The sequence below is a fragment of the Anticarsia gemmatalis genome, chromosome 6 (assembly GCF_050436995.1).
Source record: "Anticarsia gemmatalis isolate Benzon Research Colony breed Stoneville strain chromosome 6, ilAntGemm2 primary, whole genome shotgun sequence".
NCBI lineage: Eukaryota > Metazoa > Arthropoda > Insecta > Lepidoptera > Erebidae > Anticarsia > Anticarsia gemmatalis.
The window spans coordinates 11331162-11351065 of record NC_134750.1 but is presented as its reverse complement, the minus strand read 5'-3'; the positions used below and the strand labels follow the sequence as shown (position 1 = coordinate 11351065).

The 19904-nt window shown below is 33.2% G+C and overlaps 1 protein-coding gene across 1 annotated transcript; it reads left to right on the top strand.

Annotated features, from left to right (window-relative positions):
- Positions 1-2967: 2967 nt before the first annotated feature.
- LOC142973745 (putative inactive allantoicase) lies at positions 2968-10291 on the top strand. The gene is made up of 8 exons (XM_076115733.1): positions 2968-3419; positions 3788-3986; positions 4226-4306; positions 5292-5455; positions 7231-7387; positions 8274-8420; positions 8789-8970; positions 9357-10291. The coding sequence occupies exons 1-8, from the start codon at positions 3363-3365 to the stop codon at positions 9486-9488; spliced, it is 1119 nt and encodes a 372-aa protein (XP_075971848.1). The 5' UTR covers positions 2968-3362; the 3' UTR covers positions 9489-10291.
- Positions 10292-19904: the final 9613 nt, after the last annotated feature.

Below are 19904 nucleotides of genomic sequence, written 5' to 3'. Positions count from 1 at the left end.
TTATGTGATAAAAAATACTATTTTGGTAATTTTTGGGTGCTTTGACACTTTTCAGTAGGTACTCTTGTTTGTGGCGATACAAATACAAAGGTATGCAATTCCCGATCTTTTGTTTTTATTTTTACGTGATGTCAGAGCTCACAGACATTCCCAGGAATTTAAAAATAAAAATCAGTTATACTTTCTTTTTTTTACCCATAAACGTAACCGTAACGTAAACCATAAATAAGTTTGTGATTATCGTATCAAGTGGCGTTTTTCGGTCTCTGCCTAACTCTATGGGAAAAAAGCGTCATACTTTGTATGTAAGTATGGCTGTTCCACTCCTAGGTAAGGGTCTTCTCCCGAACGAAGGAGAGGTTGGGCCTTGAGTCCACCACGCTGGCCAAGCGCAGGTTTGGAACCTTTTGTGGCCCTGTAGCAATGTGTTAAAGAAATAGCAATGTGTTATAGAATAGACTACGACTGTAGAACTTATGATCAGTGAATTTAATTCTACTTTGGAAGGAACAGCCTATAAAAAGAGCGCATGCCCTTATGCTCTCGACAGAGGTAAGAATACCGAGATACCATGGCTTTGATAACATTTTTCTTATACATGTCTCCAAGGGGTGTGTCCGATAAAATACCTATTTTTTTGTTTGTTTGAGAATTGAGCCCACCTGCCGAACTAAGCCACGAGCTCCTCTTACTCCCCTAAACATCGCTAATTACTCTAATTAGGTATAACCTAGAATGTTTGTATATTTGTATTAAGATTGTGTACAATATAATTCCATAAGTCTCTCATTATCACTGGTAATGTGACCTAGTGACCTGATGCGCGTGGCTGAAACCGGTTTACAGTTCTCCACGCTGACCTATCACCTAATTATTGAACATCCTCTGCAAGAGTGATTTTTGTATTACCTAATGTATGATATTTTTATACAAAGATGATATTTATTTTTATTGGGGTGTCTGACTATCTGTACTGGAATTCCACGTGGTTATTCTTTCTAGATGCCCCAAAAAAACTGCGGGAAGTGACTATTATTAGTTCTAGAAATTGTACTTTAATGCTTTTACATTTATCGAAAATCGCAAAATAATGTAGTCAATTACTAAATGCTAGTAGCAATATTTCTTCAATTAAACTTATATTTATGAGTAAATCTAGCTATCCAATATTATACAGCCATATTATTTTTGTTCGTTATTCTAAAAGAAGAATGCTACCACGTGTATTCAGTCATATTTTACAAATGTTCCGTTTATTTCGGTCTGATATATTCAACAACAAAATTTTAAAGAAATCTGTTGTTTTCCTAATTAACAGACGCAAGCTTGCACCAAATAGTTTTGGAAAATATTCTAGAACGTGTGTCGTCAACCAGAACTTGGTCAGCGTGATGAACCGTATCTAAACACAATTTAATCCGGAACAAGCAATTTAAGCGTACTATCGTTTAAAAATTAAATGAATTTTCTAGTACACTTTGTACGCAAAAGAAGTGATTTACGATACCTATTAATAGATTGTTAATTAGAGAATGGATCTTTGAAATTAATCAACCATTTTCCGCGTGTTTGTTGTTTAATTTACTACATAAACTTAAAAGAATATATGTTCCGTAGTTTATAATGAGTTTTACCTAATAATTGTAACATTTTTAAACATTTAGAAAATGATAGATGAGATGGCTTGAAGACTTGGACTTCATGAAGTTTCAGGTAAAAACTGAAAGATATTAGTTGAGCAGTGCCTAATACACACGTAGGAAATAAACGCTTATCCTATTAATAAATTAACTATACCTACGTATTTATTATATTTCGATAAGTTTAAAGAGGTTTACATAACCGCACGTGGATAAAAATACAAATTTAATTGCGCGGAATAAAGCCACGTGTGTTTTATCAAAGGTTTTGAATAAGTATTTGGAATTATGTTTCTTAGTTTTCATTGTACAAAAGGTTCAGAAAGAGTCTCAAAGAGTAAACATAATGTTATCTTCCTTAAAAAAAGTTTTACCCAATAACTCTCTGAAGACGCCAAAGATTTCTGATTTGGTTTTAAGATTGTTTTCTTGAACGAAAAGTACTGAAAATATTTACGTGTCCTCTTAAGAACAGAGACGCTCAGCTGATTAGACACAATAAAACACCTCTTTAGTACATCTCTTAAGCCATCCAAATGTTACTTAACCCTGTAATTTGATTGTTGCTACGCACTAATTTTGTAATAAAAATATAGTCACAAAGTATTATTAGAGAGTTCTAGTATTCTATTTGTATTGAAAGGTACATTTCCACTTACACTTTTTACCTGATTCTTGAAGGTCGATACAACTTTTTCTTCAAAGTTTTTGTAGAGAACACTGAACTGAGTTCATTGTACACTTTTTTTACAACTTTTTATCATATTTTTTGTAAATCACGAGATCCATTGTAAAAGTCTTGTGATGATTGAATAAAAGAAAGAATTTCGACAAATATTTTCAAAAAACTTTTTCTTTTGTTTTATTTTTCGTATTCGTTAATATACAGAGTTTTTTTTTTGAAAAATGCATATCATTTATCATGCTGCCATTTCAATATTTACTCCAATTTGTATCCTGAATTTTCAATTGCAAAATAGTGACAAAACCGTGCAACAATATGAATGCTTTTCTTTTTTTCTGAAAATAAAGCAATCAGAAATTATTTCGAAATTCCTCATACCTAGTAGTTTATTTGCAAACTTTTTTACTTTTCTATAGTTGTATTTATAAATTATATCGGTTAATAAAATGCCTTAGACACTTTGCATTAATACACGTGTAAAAAGAGGAAAATTAAATATAAACAGATCAATTTAATTATTTTAAAATCAATTTGCTAAGTTGAGCTTGCGTTCAATTTCTGACACAGAAAATAAATGTTTAAAGTCGCTTAGTTGCTATATAAACCAATAATTATTATAACTATTTGAATACCAATATTAGAATGGGGATGAAACCAAGTATCTATGTGATGCAACGTGAATTTTGTTGCCAAATTATCAAAAAATCTATCTCTATTTAAAAATATGAAATCCCAATCGTTGACTCACTAAGCTTCTATATAAACGTATATAGGTCGGAAAATTGTTCAGAACAAATGAAAAAAACAGCCTTGCGCAACCTTCAAAGCAATTCAATCCAAACTTATTTCAGTTCAAATCCTATTAGTGAACCATTATCTAAAATTGGCCTTAATAAAAACAGATAAACGGTATAAATAAATAACGCGGTTTATTTATAAACAAATGTTTCGTATATAAGGTGGAGAGTACAGGGTTTGTTATCAGTCAGTCTTTGAGTTTAAGGAGTACGAGTTGAATAGTGATTTATTAGACGAAGATGATTGATACCGCTGTTCCGGCGTTCACGCGTCTTAGCGAGCTCGGCAGTCTTGGTGTGAGTTACTTTTTATTAAAATATTTATTTAATTAAATAAATTATAAGTAGATGTAAATAATAATACGAAATTTATAGACTTTTTACTTTATATGGTGCGAAGTGCTAGAGTATTCTAGTTTAAATAATGAATTTAAAGATGTTTTATCAAAGTCAATACAATGCATATTGCTAACGACTTATGTCCAAACTCGCAACAAAGATGTAAAAACATAATATATTTTTATTCTATTTCCTTAGTATTTTATGGTTTATTTGAGGAACACAAAAATGTTTTATTTTTAATGTACATTGTTAGTTTCTAAATATAAACAAATCTTTGACAGAATTATCTTTCTTCAAACTAATTATAAATCTTTTGTCTACAGGCGGGGGGTAAAGTCGTCTTTGCAACAGACGATTTCTTCGCACCATGCGAGCGTATGATAACAGATGAAGAACCGATATTCATCACTGATAAGTACACGGAGTTCGGTAAATGGATGGATGGGTGGGAGACAAGAAGAAAGAGGGTCCCGGGCCATGATTGGTGCATCTTGAAACTGGCTACTAAATGTGTTCTACGAGGTACGTTTTTATATCACTTCGGCAATATATTTTTCAAAAGTATCTAGTCTCGAATACAAATATTTCATTTGTTTTGATCTTAGCCTATTTCTTTGGATTAAAAAATAAATCATTATGTTAATCAGATTTTCTCCCTTGTCTATTGTAATATGTTTAGTAGTTTCAAAGATTGATTTCCACATATGCACAAAGTTTACTTTGTATTATAGAACACTTCTAATGTTATCTTTTTGTCATAGGTTTTCTGGTAGACACGGCGTACTTTACCGGCAACTTTGCTCCAAAGTACTCCATTCAAGCCGCAAGTTTGACTGCAGAAGGTAAGACAAAAACGAATATAAATGCAATTCAGCAGTGTTTTGTCTCTCTCACTCAACAACAGTTTCTAAATTGATAGAAAGTGACAAAACACAGTATAACAAATCATAGCTTATACGAAGTTTATTAGTAAGACAGATAATGCATCGTCGTTAAGATACATATACTAAGCAGCTATACACAGTCCTGTCGACGTAATGATTGTGCTCTAAATTCAAAATTATAAAACTACCACCATATACTATAAAGATTTTCGCAATCCTCGAAATCCCAACTTCAAAACAAAATTCTAGCCAAAACAATAATACTTCGTAAATCTAAATCAAAGAAAAACTCGTACATGGTTCATTTCCCACAAATATTGGAGTAGAAGTCACAGGGTACTTAGTTCTAGTGCAATGAGGCGTGGTCTGGCAATTTGCCAATGCTATTTACCGGACACTCGTTATTTTTACCAAAGAAACGCTGGAAACTGAGATTCTTTATCCCAAGGAATCTAATCAATCATAGAGAGTAGAGATAACATTTCAAACGAAAGAAATATTATTTTGCATTGATTTATACTTTGATTTAGTGGCCTCGTTAAAGTAATGAAATATATTAAAAATATTTTCATTGTGTTTATACGTACTAAATATTAATTTGATGATTTTTTAGGGGTAGTCGAATAGTCAAAAATCCTTATAAATTCGTCACGTCTGTCTGTCTGTCCGTCCGTAAGTCAAGGCCACTTTATTTTATGTAGTGTTTGTTCTACGGCTTGCAATCGAGAAGGCATGGGTTCGAACCCCACCTATTTAGCCGATGTAAACTCTTAGTACATATGTTCAAGCTAGTTAAATGTTAAGTTTACACAATTCCTATACAGTACTCAATATTCTTGATGTTAATTTCTTCGAACAAAAAAACTGGCTAAAACGGATAGATAAATTAGATTTTGTCTGATTAGTATTAATAATAATATAATATGTATTTCTTTTGTTATAGAAGAAAAAAGCTTACCAAATAGGGCTGCGTCCAAAATGGGTACAGCGGCCAACAAATACGAGTTCGAGCAGATCGAACGACTTAACTCTGACAAATGGGATGAGATAGTGCCCGTAACAGCCCTGCGACCCGGCTATGAAGAAACCAGACTCAATTTTCAGAAGGTAAATGTTAAAAATAATCATTTTTTATCTTTCACAGATGAATGGAATTCCCACATGTCGATTTATTTACATGTAAGTCGAACTAAATAATCGTCGTAATTTTCTACACTCGGTACTATCAAGTATCGAGAGTGTGACATTTAAAATATACCTGTAATTAGTTCCTACGAGACCCACTAGAGACGCTGATTAAGTTTCTATACAAAAATTGTCGACTGCAAGCCGGTTGTCGTTAGTCGATAGTAAAAATATTGAAAAGATTTTTTTTTTAAATTTTAACGAACCCTAGGGTTGGTGTCTGTTTTAACGCATATGAATGACACTAAAGACACTATAAAACTAAAATTCTGCTTTAAATAATAAAATCATTACAAAAGGCGGATTTATAAACGTCAGAAACAATATTAAATATACGTGAATGAGACATAATTCTCTCCTTTATTATATAAGCAACAAAGAACATCTGTTCTATTGTTTTGCTTTCATTCGTATTGTCAAAAGTTATTGATAATGTCTACATGAATGGCATTTCATCAAATACCTCACAAACAGGCGCGCTTAATTACTGTGCATGCTTAGCTTTGTTAACATGGAATTACGTTTAATGGCCTACCCAAATACGTATTTAATTTCACTAATTAGACTTCAAAGGAATTGCAATAATTTACTACTATAAATGAATTAAAGTTTTAGTATAACAGCCATATAAGTAAAATAAAAAACAGTGTTCTTTTCAATATAATTTGATGTCCAATCTCTATATTTCTCAAGTGATGTATATACGATGAAATTTGAACCAGGTCCATTTCTAGGTAGTATAAAAAGACGCGACGATGATTGACTCCCTTCGACCAAATACCAATTTATATAAATCCCCTATAAATATTGCATTGCTTTCAAATTGCAACTTTTTCGAAATCTCACTCTATCTCAATCGCGTTTCTGAGAATAAGATGAATTGAACTTGTGTCCGCGCTACATCTTGAAATAAATCCAATCAGATTTAGTAATTTTCGAACCCGCTGTATAAAGTTATGAAAAATTTAAGATAATTTTATACATGATATTACATTCATAGTCGTAGTTATCAATTTATATTTTCGTATAAAATATGAGCAGTAAAATATTCGTTCTACTTTTATATGAATACTGTTTTATTCAGCTTGTGAAATAATATATTTAAATCCCGCTAACAATCGTGAAAGTTTGCATAAAAAGTTTGCAACTATCTCATATTTTCACACTACTACTAATTTACCGCACACAGGAGTGAGATTTTAAATCTACGACAAAGTAATAAATACTAACTTTGGACTACGATATTGTCTGGGTGAAAAGTTCTATTTTATTTACCGTTCAAGCGTATTGTGATCTGATCAAGTGGGCTTTTCACGTACATATCTCAGTTCTGTGCATTGCTGCTTTGACGTAACGTGTTAATCACTATAATCTAGGGGAGAAAACAATTCACAGCATAGTGGCTTTTAAATTATTGTCAACTGGAATACGTGATAGCCCCCCAGGTTTGATCTACCATTTTTTCGCTTTCACATAACAATGTTCGTGACTTATTGATTTGCTAATATTTGTATCTAGTGTCCCTTTTGTATAACATCTCGAATAATGTCTCTTTCAAATGGTTGACTATTCATGAATACACACGGACTTTCCCTAGATTATACCCTACAAACAAACAAAACTCTCGCTCTTTTCATAACACTGTAGTATAAGTAAAAATAAAAACAAGCGACTATATTCAAGATGTTTTGTTCCAGGTGTTAAGCGACGACCCTTATACTCATATCCGGGTGAATATTTATCCGGACGGAGGGATAGCTCGCCTGAGGGTGTACGGGGAAGCGTATCCTGAGCCCCCACCAAGAAATCAAATTATAGACTTGGTGGCTTTGCAGAATGGCGCTACTTGTCAAGGTTAGAATACAAATTCAATTAAAGCAGACCCTGAAACAATATTTACAGATAGTTTCTCTATATCTTTATAAGTAAATGATAGTTTAGCTGCAGGATATTTGGTAGATTCTTCCTTACTGCTTCTTTGTCTGATAGTGAGATTGTATAGTTTCAATCTGTAGTTTCGAATTAGTTTCTCGAATCTAACAAAATACTAGATTTGTTTTTGGTGACAATATTTTCTTCTGGTTACTTACCTTCTGTAATATTTGCTATATACTCGTTCTTTATAAGGATATCTTATATCCTAATATGATGTTAATAAAAATCAATATTGTATTGGAATTGTATAAGATATGATAGGTTTATTCTTATTTAAATAGCTGCTTCGTTTAATTTATATCAATAAAAGGTGTATCTAGTAGAAATAATATTTAAAGGAACAATAATTCTTGGAATAGATAATATTTCAAATATCTCCCGATGTAATTGCGACGCGAGCAGACCGTAAGCCCCTTGAGATTTTCTCTGCCAATATCCTTTACAGTTTGTGACAATACACTTTATGCTATCAGACAATTTTGCGATTAATATTATTTATTAAACGTATACAAATTGTATATTGCGGTTAAGGATCAGTGGGTTAAGCAACATTGTACCCGGCCATAATAAAGATGGGTATCCGATATCCGCTGAGTGGTACTAATCTTAAAAGTAAACCTTGGTTGTTGTCAAAAAACGTAAAAGTCGTTTAGACGAGCTTAGTCTAGTTTAATATGGAATAGACCAAATACTTATACAATAGAAAACAATAAAATATAAGTCTATACGTCATTTAAATAAGGTTCAGATTGCAACAATATGATATACATTTGCAACGTTTATATAATTTTTGTATTATTTTTAGGATTTTCAAATGCCCACTACGGTCATCCAAATAATGTGATTAAACCTTCGGCAAGTAAAGGAATGTTTGATGGTTGGGAAACAGCGAGGCGATTGGACAGGCCTGAAATTATCGAGTCTAATCACAATGGAACTATGAAAGTTACAGGTAAATTTCTTACAATTTATACAAACACAACACACAATTAATTACAATAATAATGTTTTTGTATTTAATTGAACTTCTTCTCACATTATAATAGGTACTGAAAAAATATTCTTTACCGAAAAATAGTTAATTGTTTATCAGATTGTATATTATTTTGAAGAATTTGTAAATTGTTTGAAATTCTTTAATCATGTTATTCAGAGCAAGTACAATGTTTAAAATCTAATTCTCCTAAAAAAATCAAATGATATATTCATTCATATAGATCAAAATAATGACAGTACTAGTCAGAAAAAAGTGTTGAAAAATTATACTTCAAGTTGAGAAAGGGGTGTTGAACCTAAACTAACAGAAAACTTTTATTCCAGGTCAAGAATGGGCAGTATTCAAACTTGGTTTTCCCGGTACAGTTAAACAGTTCTGCATAGACACAAAACACTTTAAAGGCAATTATCCCGACAGCGTGACGATTGAAGGCGTGTGCTTGAACCGACCTAATTGGTCCCCAGACACTGCTTATAACTGGCACAATATATTGGGACCCTGCAAGGTGAGTTTCTATACCCTTTATAAACCTCTAAAAAAAAATATCTGTTTAAAATCTTACGAAATTAGTTTCAAACTTTGCTGACACGTATAAACTACAATATTCATGTGTCTGCCCCATTGATCCATACAAAATGTTTAATTTTTTTAAGTTAAAAACAAAGTAAAATCAAAGTCTACGCCAAAAATAATCTTCAAAGAAACTATTAATATGACACAATGTTATGGTATCAAATTAAAGAGATTAAAATAACAATATTTGTTAAAACAGTAACTTACTTATTTTTGGAACAAAATATTACCCTGATTGGTAGTATTCGTAACTATTCAAACTTAAATCAAATCTTACCAATATCAGTATAAGTTATTAATTGTCAATTTTCTTTACAGTTATCAGCACACAGCGAGCACTGGTTTGACTGTGATACAGACATCATAACCCACATTAGAGTTACGATAGCCCCGGACGGTGGTTTCAGCAGACTTCGAGCATTCGGCTACGTTGACAGTATGACTATGTAATTCAAGTACATTTCCACCTCTCCACTTTGATTCTACAGTACCTCAGGAAACGTAGAACGAACTACAATAGACATGACAAAGGGCAAAGGAGCAATTGTGAGACCAATTCTCTGAAGCTCATGTATCTAATATTGCATATGTTTTGTGTACCGTTGTTGCACCGCATGTATTCAGTCTGTGGTTCCTTTATCACTCTGCTATTCAGTTACACTGTGGCTGAGTATCAGAATGGAATGGACTATGTATTGAATTTTTCGATAGCTGTTTTGTTTTGATTTCTGGGGTCTGTAGAAATTGTATTAGCCAAACTGTGTTATTAGATTTTAAGGTGTTGGTGAATGTTTAACTTATATTTAAAGCGTTCCTTTGTGGATCTTAATGATAGATTTAGTTACATACTTATTTGTTAAAAATAATAATATTTACAATTGTATGTTTGAGAATTTTATTCGGTAGATTGAAGCCTGTTTCACTTAATAACTACACATCAGTACAGCTAGCTTTTTCTTAAGTCCATTTAGTCTTTGTCAGAAATATAATTCCAAAATGTCCAGCCTTTTAAGTTAATCTTACCCGTAGATATAATAAATTAGCAAGAGCTGGTGAAACGGTTTATAATCAAGAAAATATTTTTTCTTATATTCTAATAGGCATAAATTATTGTACTTCATAGAAATCATTCTAAGTTGACCATCAAATCTTGTATAAAATAAGTGTTTGTAAAAATGGTTCCTATAGATATAAAGAATATTGTATTAAGATTAAAATCTAAGGATTGAAGTATTACTATAATAAAATAGTGTTTATTGTCAATACAAAAGAGTGTTATTACCCTACCCTTTGATATTATGGAGAAACATAAAATTGTTCAGTAAGACTTTTTGTTTATTACGATCTATGTAGATATCTGAATGAGAATTACTTTTGAAACTGATATGAGAATTTAAATTTGAACTCCTTCTTAAAACACACTACTTTACCGTCGCTTCAGAACTCGACGTATTTTTAGGGCTATAGATTTTGGTAACAAACGGGAACATGCATTTTAACGCAGGGTTCACTGAGCGTGGTCATATATTATGTTGTATGTCATTATTAATAATAAACATGACATTTAGGTTAAGAAAAGACACCCAGCTTTTGGCATTTACAATGTTAGTCTCATGTAATAGGAGGCATACCAATTTTCATATACCGAGCACTTTATTACACTCCGGGCTTCTGCTGTAAAATATCGTCATAAAAATAATAAATATATTCTATTTTTTATTTAATGCCCTGGAATCGAAACCGAGACCATCTGATCAGCAATTCTAAATGCTATCACCCAGATCACAAAAGTCGTCTAATAGTTTGTCCACCAAATAAGTTTACCATAGTACAAGTAACAACACGTACCATAGTACGAGTAAACACAGGGGCACCGCTAGTTTGACTATACGATGCAAGCTTTAGAAAACGGAAGAAATATAAAGGTTAATTACCCAGTACCCCATGCATTAGGGAAATGAGTAAGCTTAACGATATCCGTATAAAGTTTAGTGACATTTTAAGTGCTGGCAGATATATTTTTGTGTACCTTGAAGCCTTTAAGTGTATGGAATAAGGTATGTTTTATTGCTTGTAATCATTCTCGAGTGGGTTTTTATGATGATGCGAATTGATAAATAAACAACACGGTATAAAGGTTTATTTGGACGTTGTGGATAGATTCTGGAACTTATTTGTTCTTAAAAGGATATTCTAGGAGGTAATAAATATTACCTCCTAGAATATCCTCAGAGATATCTCTGACAAGAAAAATTATAATCAGCCCTAAAAAATGGATCATAGTAGCAAAAACTACATTGCTTCATTTTTTAATCATTACTACAGATTCGGTTCGAAAACATGAAAATGAAAGCAGTATCCGATTGTAGGGGGTGTTGCATTCATTGTCATATTTTCTCAAGGAGAGTTCAAACAGAAAAATGGAAAAAATGATACTAAAATTAGTTAAAACCAAAACCAATTTACTCACACGCAGCGACGCGTTAATTACTGAGTAAAACAGATAATAATCAAGCATCTCAAAAGTTTCAACATTCGCAAATACATTTGCCAAAACGCTTAACATTATAATGCGGTAAACAATATCGTATACCACTCGGTATAATATCTGTATCAGCTAAACCTATCGCTCAAGTTTGCACAACTTACCAATACACGTGTGCCTCAAAGTTCCAAGCCGGATATTGTTCAGGAGATTGCAGAACTCTGCTTAAAAGCCCACTGGGGATTGTCGCTTATATTTTGTTATTTTAAACGCTCCTTCAAATATATTGCCGTTTTATAGTGGCAATATAAACTTGGATTACGGGTAGGCTATCCGCGTATCGGAATTTAGGCGTCGGTATTACTTTTGAGGATATTTTGCATGTTTAAAACATAAGGGTCTTTGGATTTTTTATCTTATAACAAAAAAATTGGGAAGATTTTGTTGTATTTTCAAAATAAAAATTATAAACTACACAAAAATAAAACTAGCTTGTACCTACAATTTGCGTGGGAAGATTTGTGTGATTTCCGGTGGTATAACCTACACTATAGTTAATCTAGGTCAAGGTAAACTGCTCGTATGCTAACTGCGTAGAGTATTTATCACGTAAAATAGTAGTAGATAAGCTCCCATATACCCATTAGGGGATGAAAATTTGTATGAAAATCTGTCGTAAGTCACAAGACGAAGTTGTGGGCAAAAGCTAGTACAATATAATATTATTAAGAAGAAACTAAACGCCTCCACGAATAAAGTATGAATCGTTCCGCGTTCTCGTAATTCACTAACTTTTGTTTGAGAATACAATGCTTGAGTTACGAGTTACCGATACAATACAAAAGGGGACATTATCCTCGTTGGACGTTTTTAAACTATTAACTGATTACCAGCTGATACTTTCTAAGCTCTTTTCCTTGTACCTTTCCGTTAATATAATGACAATGGCACAAAATAAAACTTATTTTTGTTGGAATTACTTTGCGTTTTATTTCCCTGTGTTTTTTAAAGTCAGACAAAGGAATGTATTTTTAAATAAAGCCTTGTGATAGCAAAAGTATTGAATTTTCTGCTTTTGTAAATTTTCCGATATCAATAATGTAAAATATTAAATAAATAATTACAATATTAATAACTTATAATAATATTTTATTTACTACTACACCATTTTTACAGTTACACTCTGCATCATTAGTTGTGCATGGAACTCGAACCCACGTGCCCGTAGTATAAAATCTGCGTGACAAGCACTAATCCCACTGCTCTGCTGAATCTGACATATTCCCGTACAAGGCAAGCAAAAGAGTTTCATATTTCATAATCAATCTGAAATGAAAACCTAATTTACATACATGTATTCATACGACAGAGTTAGCAATCCATACTAATATTATAAATGCGAAAGTAACTCTGTCTGTCTGTCTGTGACTCACTCACGCCTAAACTACTGAATCTGAGATATTTTGATACCCGAGAAAGGACATAGGCTACTTTTTACCCCGGGAAAATGACGCATTCCCATGGGAAAATTCAGGTGGGGGACGAAGTCGCGGGTAAAAGCTAGTTTTACAATAAAAATAAACGCATTATTCAATTATAAATTCTACTATAATATAGTCAATTCTACGTAAGATAAATTTCGAATGAAATGAAAAGTAAAAATGTGTCATATATTTTAAAAAGCTCTCTCAATAAGAACATCACGCGTCAGTATCGTATATCATAATGAAAAATTCTTGGAAAAAATCTCATATACTGTAAATTGTAGAGTACACGCGTCAAGTCTTTGTGCCGTCTACTAAAACGAAGTAGGGTGAATGTAACAGTTGATTTAATAATAGGTATAATATTACAACCCGAAATATAAATAAATAAATGAATAATAAATTTAACCTATTAATGTCCCACTGCTGGGCAAGGGTCTCCTCCCGTAATGAGGGAGGGGTTAGGCCTTGAGTCCACCACGCTGGCCAAGTGCGGGTTGGGGACTTTGCATGCCCTCAATAAATGTATTAAACTATTTTTTAGGCATGCAAGGTTTTCTCACGATGTTTTCCTTCACCGTTGGAGCATGTGATAATTATTTCTAATACACACATAACTTCGAAAAGTCATTGGTGTGTTGCCTCGGGTTCGAACCTGCGACCACTGGCGTGGGAGGTGTCAACTTATACCACTCGGCTATCACTGCAAGTATATAATATGACCCGAAATATAATAGAATATTTTTTAACCCGCACTAGGCCAGCGTGGTGGACTCAAGGCCTAACCCCTCCCTTATTACGTGAGAAGACCCTTACTCAGTATTGGGACATTAATGGGTTAAATTAATTTTATTTTATATACCAATAACATAACGACTGCATTACCCAAAGGTGTAAGCAAAGGTGTGTAAAATACACCCGCGTTTTGCCATCAACAATGTTAGATAACCAGACACAACAACTAAAATTCTAGTTACTGTTGGGAAACATTCTAATAAAAATTAGAAAACGCCAATAGCACTTTGTCCAACCCGGGAATCGTACCTGAGACCGTAGTATAGTAGTACGATATATGTACTACCAACTGCACGACAGAGACAGTCGAAAACCAAAATTAGTAGTTGTAAAATGTCGTTATTTTTTATAATTAATTTACTAGCAAAATCATTATACCAATGTTAAGAAATATCGTAAATCGTTATTATATTCTTATCTAAATATATCAGAAATCGCTTTTCTCTGCCTCTAAAAAAAATCCAAATCAATTTTGCTAATTGCTACAAAACCGTTTTATAAACACACTTTTAATTACTCGCGAACCAATTACGACCTAACAACAAACGTTCGGAAGCGTAGTAATCATTAAAAATTACTCAAATATATAAAGGCCGATAACTGGTAACAGTACCTTAATATTTTAAATGATATAGCTCATATATCAAAGGGGTCAGTAGAATGTGTGAAATTGTAATTTTATGAAAAGGAGACGCACTCTTATTATTTTTGTAGAACTTGTATTTTAACACTTATATTTGGATATGAAATTGAATGTAGCAAGGTTCGTACCAAGCGTTCTCTGTAGCGCGATTCTGTACAGTCGGTACTGCCGAGTATTGAAAGTTTGATGTTTAGATAGTACTGCCAAAATAGTTCCTACGACGCCCGTCAGAGGCGCTGATCAGACTTTCATACAACATTTCTCGATGACAGGCCGGCTGTCAGTAGTTGATAGTAGTAGAGAATCGAGCTACTGTAGCTCAATTCAAAACGGAAAAAAATTCGATTGCTAGCCGGTTGTCAATAGTGGTACAAAATGGAGATATTATTATGTGCCTATTAATAGTATATATTGGAAGAAGGCATGATTTGTTGTATGTGTGTATGTAAGTATATAATAATATGACTGTATCCAATTGGACGCAAAATCATGTATTATGTGTAAAGTATTTCACAATATTCAGTAACATTGTGAAATACGTTATGTTATCGGTATTCTAGGGGCGGCATAATATATGTCCGAAAATTGCTACCTTTTTCATGTAATTGTGTTTGTTCTGTGGTTGAAATCAGGCCTACGTCAAATATTTGTGTCAAAAGCAATATTTTCTCTACTTAGTTTGAAATGTGAAATATTAATAAGTTTTCAGTTACCCTTTTGAAATTATGCTCTACATTTAGAGTAAACATTGCTAATTTAGTTTCTTAGTGCAATTGTAAAATCTTAAAGTATCATATCTCTAAAGAGTTCTAAATTGAAATCTATATAATATGAATACGCGAGGCAAAACTTTGGTCCCCTTTTTACGAAAAATGCGAGGACGCAGAAGTATACGCACTTACAGTTTCTGTGAAGGAGGAGTGCAGAACGCCAATATTTTTTAATAATAATGCTTATAAGGTACATTAAATCAATAAATAAAACATTACACACACTTCTATGCATTTTACATTTGTCTATCTACAATTACATATAGCACTGATATACGAGCATCCTGGTGAAATAGAGGGCATTCCTGAAAAAATGTAAGGAAGCACTGAGGTTTTCTTGACTTTTTATCAATTGAGAAGGATTTTATAAACATAATCTAGTACCGTTTTATATGTTTACTGAGGTCTTACTGAATGTTATAATTTTTGACATTAAATAACTTATAATTTAAATTCATTATAGTCTTTTATTAATTTCGACTGCTGGGCGACTAGTTAAGGCGTGACAATATATTATGTACATATGTAGGTAATAGTATGTTGTATACATCAAGCAATGACTCAACCGTATGCACTTTATGTTGTGAACTATAGATTATAAATCCTGCACACGATTGGGTACACTCCCGATAACCTATCGATAGTCAGTGTCCACGTGTCTCACATTAGTTGTTTCAGATCAAATCTGCTTATAACTGGTTATTCTCAGATCAATGTCCCTAGTACATTCAAGATTACAAGGCGAGGTTAAGCAACGTAGTATAGGTCGTGTTATTGGATGGGTGACCGATAATGCACGTTTTAGACCAGACAGTAAGCATCATTTGTTACTTTGGTAGGGCTGATATTAATCAATTACTAAGTGAGTTTGTTGAATGCTAGTTATTTCTTTGCATCTTCAAGGTTGGTGCTAAAATAGAAGAATAACTAAAAAAGGTACACTATTTAATTTTGTAAGTACCTGCAGACCTGCGATGCACATTAGATGGATTCACAATTGCTACCAGAAATTCTAGCCTACCGTGTTATATCTTATCTTGGATAATAATATATAGACACATAAAATAGCTTTGCAGTAGAAAAAAACAAGAATTAAACAACAGTTACTAGTTGCAAACACGTACTTCAATGATAATGATTACGTAGAAATCTTACGTATCAAACATTAATTGCGATCAACTTAAATGAGGCGCTCAAAGCCAGTTGGGCACACGATCGATAAATGATTTGTGGGTTAAGCGACCCATGGCGCGATCATTCCAAGGATGGGTGACCTCATAGTGATAATTGAAATTACCATCTCCATGCTTTGGAGGGCATCCAAAAGTCGGTCGCGATTGTTTTAAATTAAGATACCAGACGTTAAGCCATGTCAAAGCTCTTTCGGGTGGCTGGAAAAACACTGACTGGGTTGATCACTAATCATGTGATAAAAAAATAACCCATTACTATCCTTCTCTTGGGCAAAGGTCTCCTCCCATAATGACGGTGGGGTAAGGCCTTGAGTCCATATTGATCCAGTATCTTCTCATCTGTAGCTCATTGATACAACAATAAATAATTTAAATGAACATCAAATCGTAATGAACATCAAACATCGTTTATTGTAAATAAATAAACATATTTTAAATAACACCTTATCCATGTATCCGCAGCCAAGCAGGTGTGACGTTCCTTGACGTTCCTCTATAATTGCCACTTGGCGATCCCATGTCACACCCGTGTCAAACTCTCGCTATTTGCACTGAAATATTCCCTATAAATTGGCTTTTATAATGCCTTGACGACGGTTTATCAATAAACCCCTTGGGCTCTATCGAAGGTATCAAACGGATAAATTGGATTTTTCATTCATGTTGCTCTGTTTGAGGCCGGCCAGAATGATTGTAGCAAAATTATTGGTCACGGTATCGACTAAAAGGTTTGCCGTTTAGTGATGGTGGTGATAAATTGATGTGTTGACAAGAATGAAGCAGATTTACCCCACGGTTTCTGAGTACGTTTAGCGGTAGTTTATCTATTCCATAGCGTTTTTTTAACTCATATAAATGAGTTTAAACGCCATTGATTGAATAAACTACGGCTGAATGTATTTCAGAAACTGTGGGTTATTTTGATTTGAAGTTTGATCTTGTCTTTTATAAATTAAATAATAATCAATTGAGCAATATTTTTGTTTATGGAGTGACTAATGAATAATAAGCTTTACGACTCTCTAAGAATATATCTTAAACAGACTTAACAGTAAATGAACACCATATGGAAAATAAATACGGGAAGCAAAATAATTCTGAACTTTAATTATAATTCAGTTTAACAAATTTTCGTAGCAATAACCGCTTCATTTTATCAAACATATTTGCAAGGTGAAAGTACGTGTTGTAAAAAGAAAAACATCTACCGTATACGAAACGATAGCTCTTAGTTTTTGCTACTAGTAAAGGGAATATTCGGTGTTTTCATTCGGAATATTTTTCCCCGTTCCCAAGGTGCGGACATTCCAAACACGGATAGCTGATAGGCAAGTTTATTCCATTAGAGGATTCGTTAGACGCCGCATGTTCAAATTCTGTTTCTGTTTACATGGAACTGGATGTTTGACGCGTTTTTATTATGGTTTGTGTCTTGATAGACTGTTTTTTTTTATTTACAGCGAATTAGTGTTTAATTTTTTGTTTCTTATTAGTGTGAGAAGCTAAAGCCTAGCCTCTCCCTGTTTCGGGAGAAGACTCTTCCTGAGCAGTAGAGCTATCATAACATATTTATAAGACGAAATGTGTTTTATAAATTGAAACCCTCTAACGTGCTTTTTTACGATTTAATATACCTTTATACCGCAGTTTCACCGCTTCCAGGTTTAAGTACCTAAATCACAAGTTGCATAAACGCATACACAAAATTACGCTTCATTACCATTTTGTCATAATCTTTGAATATTTTTAACTGAAAATTCAGTACACTATTTATAGTATTTATTTGTGACAAAACACTTTGCTGACACACAGATTCTATGACATATTTCAGTAAAATAATTTGGCATGGTAAAACAGTGGCAAAAGTTACTTTGGCGTTACTAACCCTATATATGCATACTTTAACAATAAACTATATAATATAACTGTCAAGCCTACTATTCATATCACTTGAATACCCGACGCGTAAGTACGATGAAATGCGTAGATCCATAGAGCGTATGACCCTCTCTCCATAGTGTAGTCAAATCGACGCCAGACACAGGAAAAATGGCCTGAGTTACGACTTCCTATGTTTTTGTATGAAGACTTACTTGTGGTGGCAGATTGTATATATAACTAGCTGACCCGCGCAACTTCGCTTGCGTCACTCAAGAGAAAATTTTCCCCCTTTTTGTAACATTTTTCATTGCTACTCTTCCCTTAATGGTCGTAGCGTGATGATATATAGCCTATAGCCTTCCTCGATACATGGACTATCTAACACTGAAATAATTTTTGAAATCGGATCAGTAGTTTCTGAGATTAGCGCATTCAAACAAACAAACAAACAAACTATTACTACTATATTAATATTAGTATATTAGTATATCTATATCACTTGTATATAAATCAATATGCATGTATAGGTTTACTAGTTTTTAAACGTGACTCTGCCTGCGCAGAATTTGTTTTGAAAAGTAGCTTCGGAGGGTATATAAAATTCAGATTAAGATCATAAGTGAACCGCAAGCAACGCGCTTGACGGTGGCAATTTGATAGGTACCGTACAGCTATTTTGTTTGGAAATACATAGAATTTATCTAAATAAGTAGTGTAAGTACTAGTAAGTTTTGGGGCTACACTATATTCAGAATTTATTATGATACTTAAAATAGATGATGAAGTCGGGTCTATTCGGCTGCATAGTACTCGTAGCCGACGATCCTGTATGACAAGTGCATGAATTTGAATGAACCAGGGGAAGTCTTTAAGGATCATACTAAGTGTTCTTTGGTCTCTGCCTACTCCTATAAAAAAGCTGTTTTATGTATATCTAAATATTCATTTAATAGCTGGCTATTATTAGTTTTACACTCGTAGAAACAAATACTGCATTCACAAACATAACTTTCAGATCCTTATCACGTTAAAGAGAACTTTGAACGAAGCAATTACAATAACTTGAATGTTACCTGCAATTCTTGCAGTTTTAATGGAGTTTAAAGAAATTCTAAGAGCAAAGAAAATCTTAGTTCATATCTGTATTGAAAAAAAACTGTATTAGTTGATAGTTCGCTGTTATAGAGCGCAAATACACTTTGGTATATTATATAAGACAGGGCTATGATACAAAGTAACCTCAATTTAATAGAAATCCATCAAAATTAGGCAAAGCTATTTTCGAATGTGTCGGAAAATAAAAAAAATATAATAATATGAATTAAGAACCTTCAACTTTAGACTTGGTAAGATTAAACTTAATAAAAACTTTTATGCCTTACGTTATGAAAATCCGAAACCGTTTCATCCTAATCTAATAGACTGAGCTTCGTCCGTTGCCGAAGTACGGCGTCATAGAACGGGCCTGGCACGTTGCCCAGTAGAGCGCCGGTTACCCAAACATCAGCTCTGAAAGATCGCTCTGTAGCCTCGTATCACTGCCTCGGTTTTATGAGAACCTAGTACTTTGTTTGGCGTAGCCTTGATTGCCAACCGTGAGATTTGGCTACAGAAA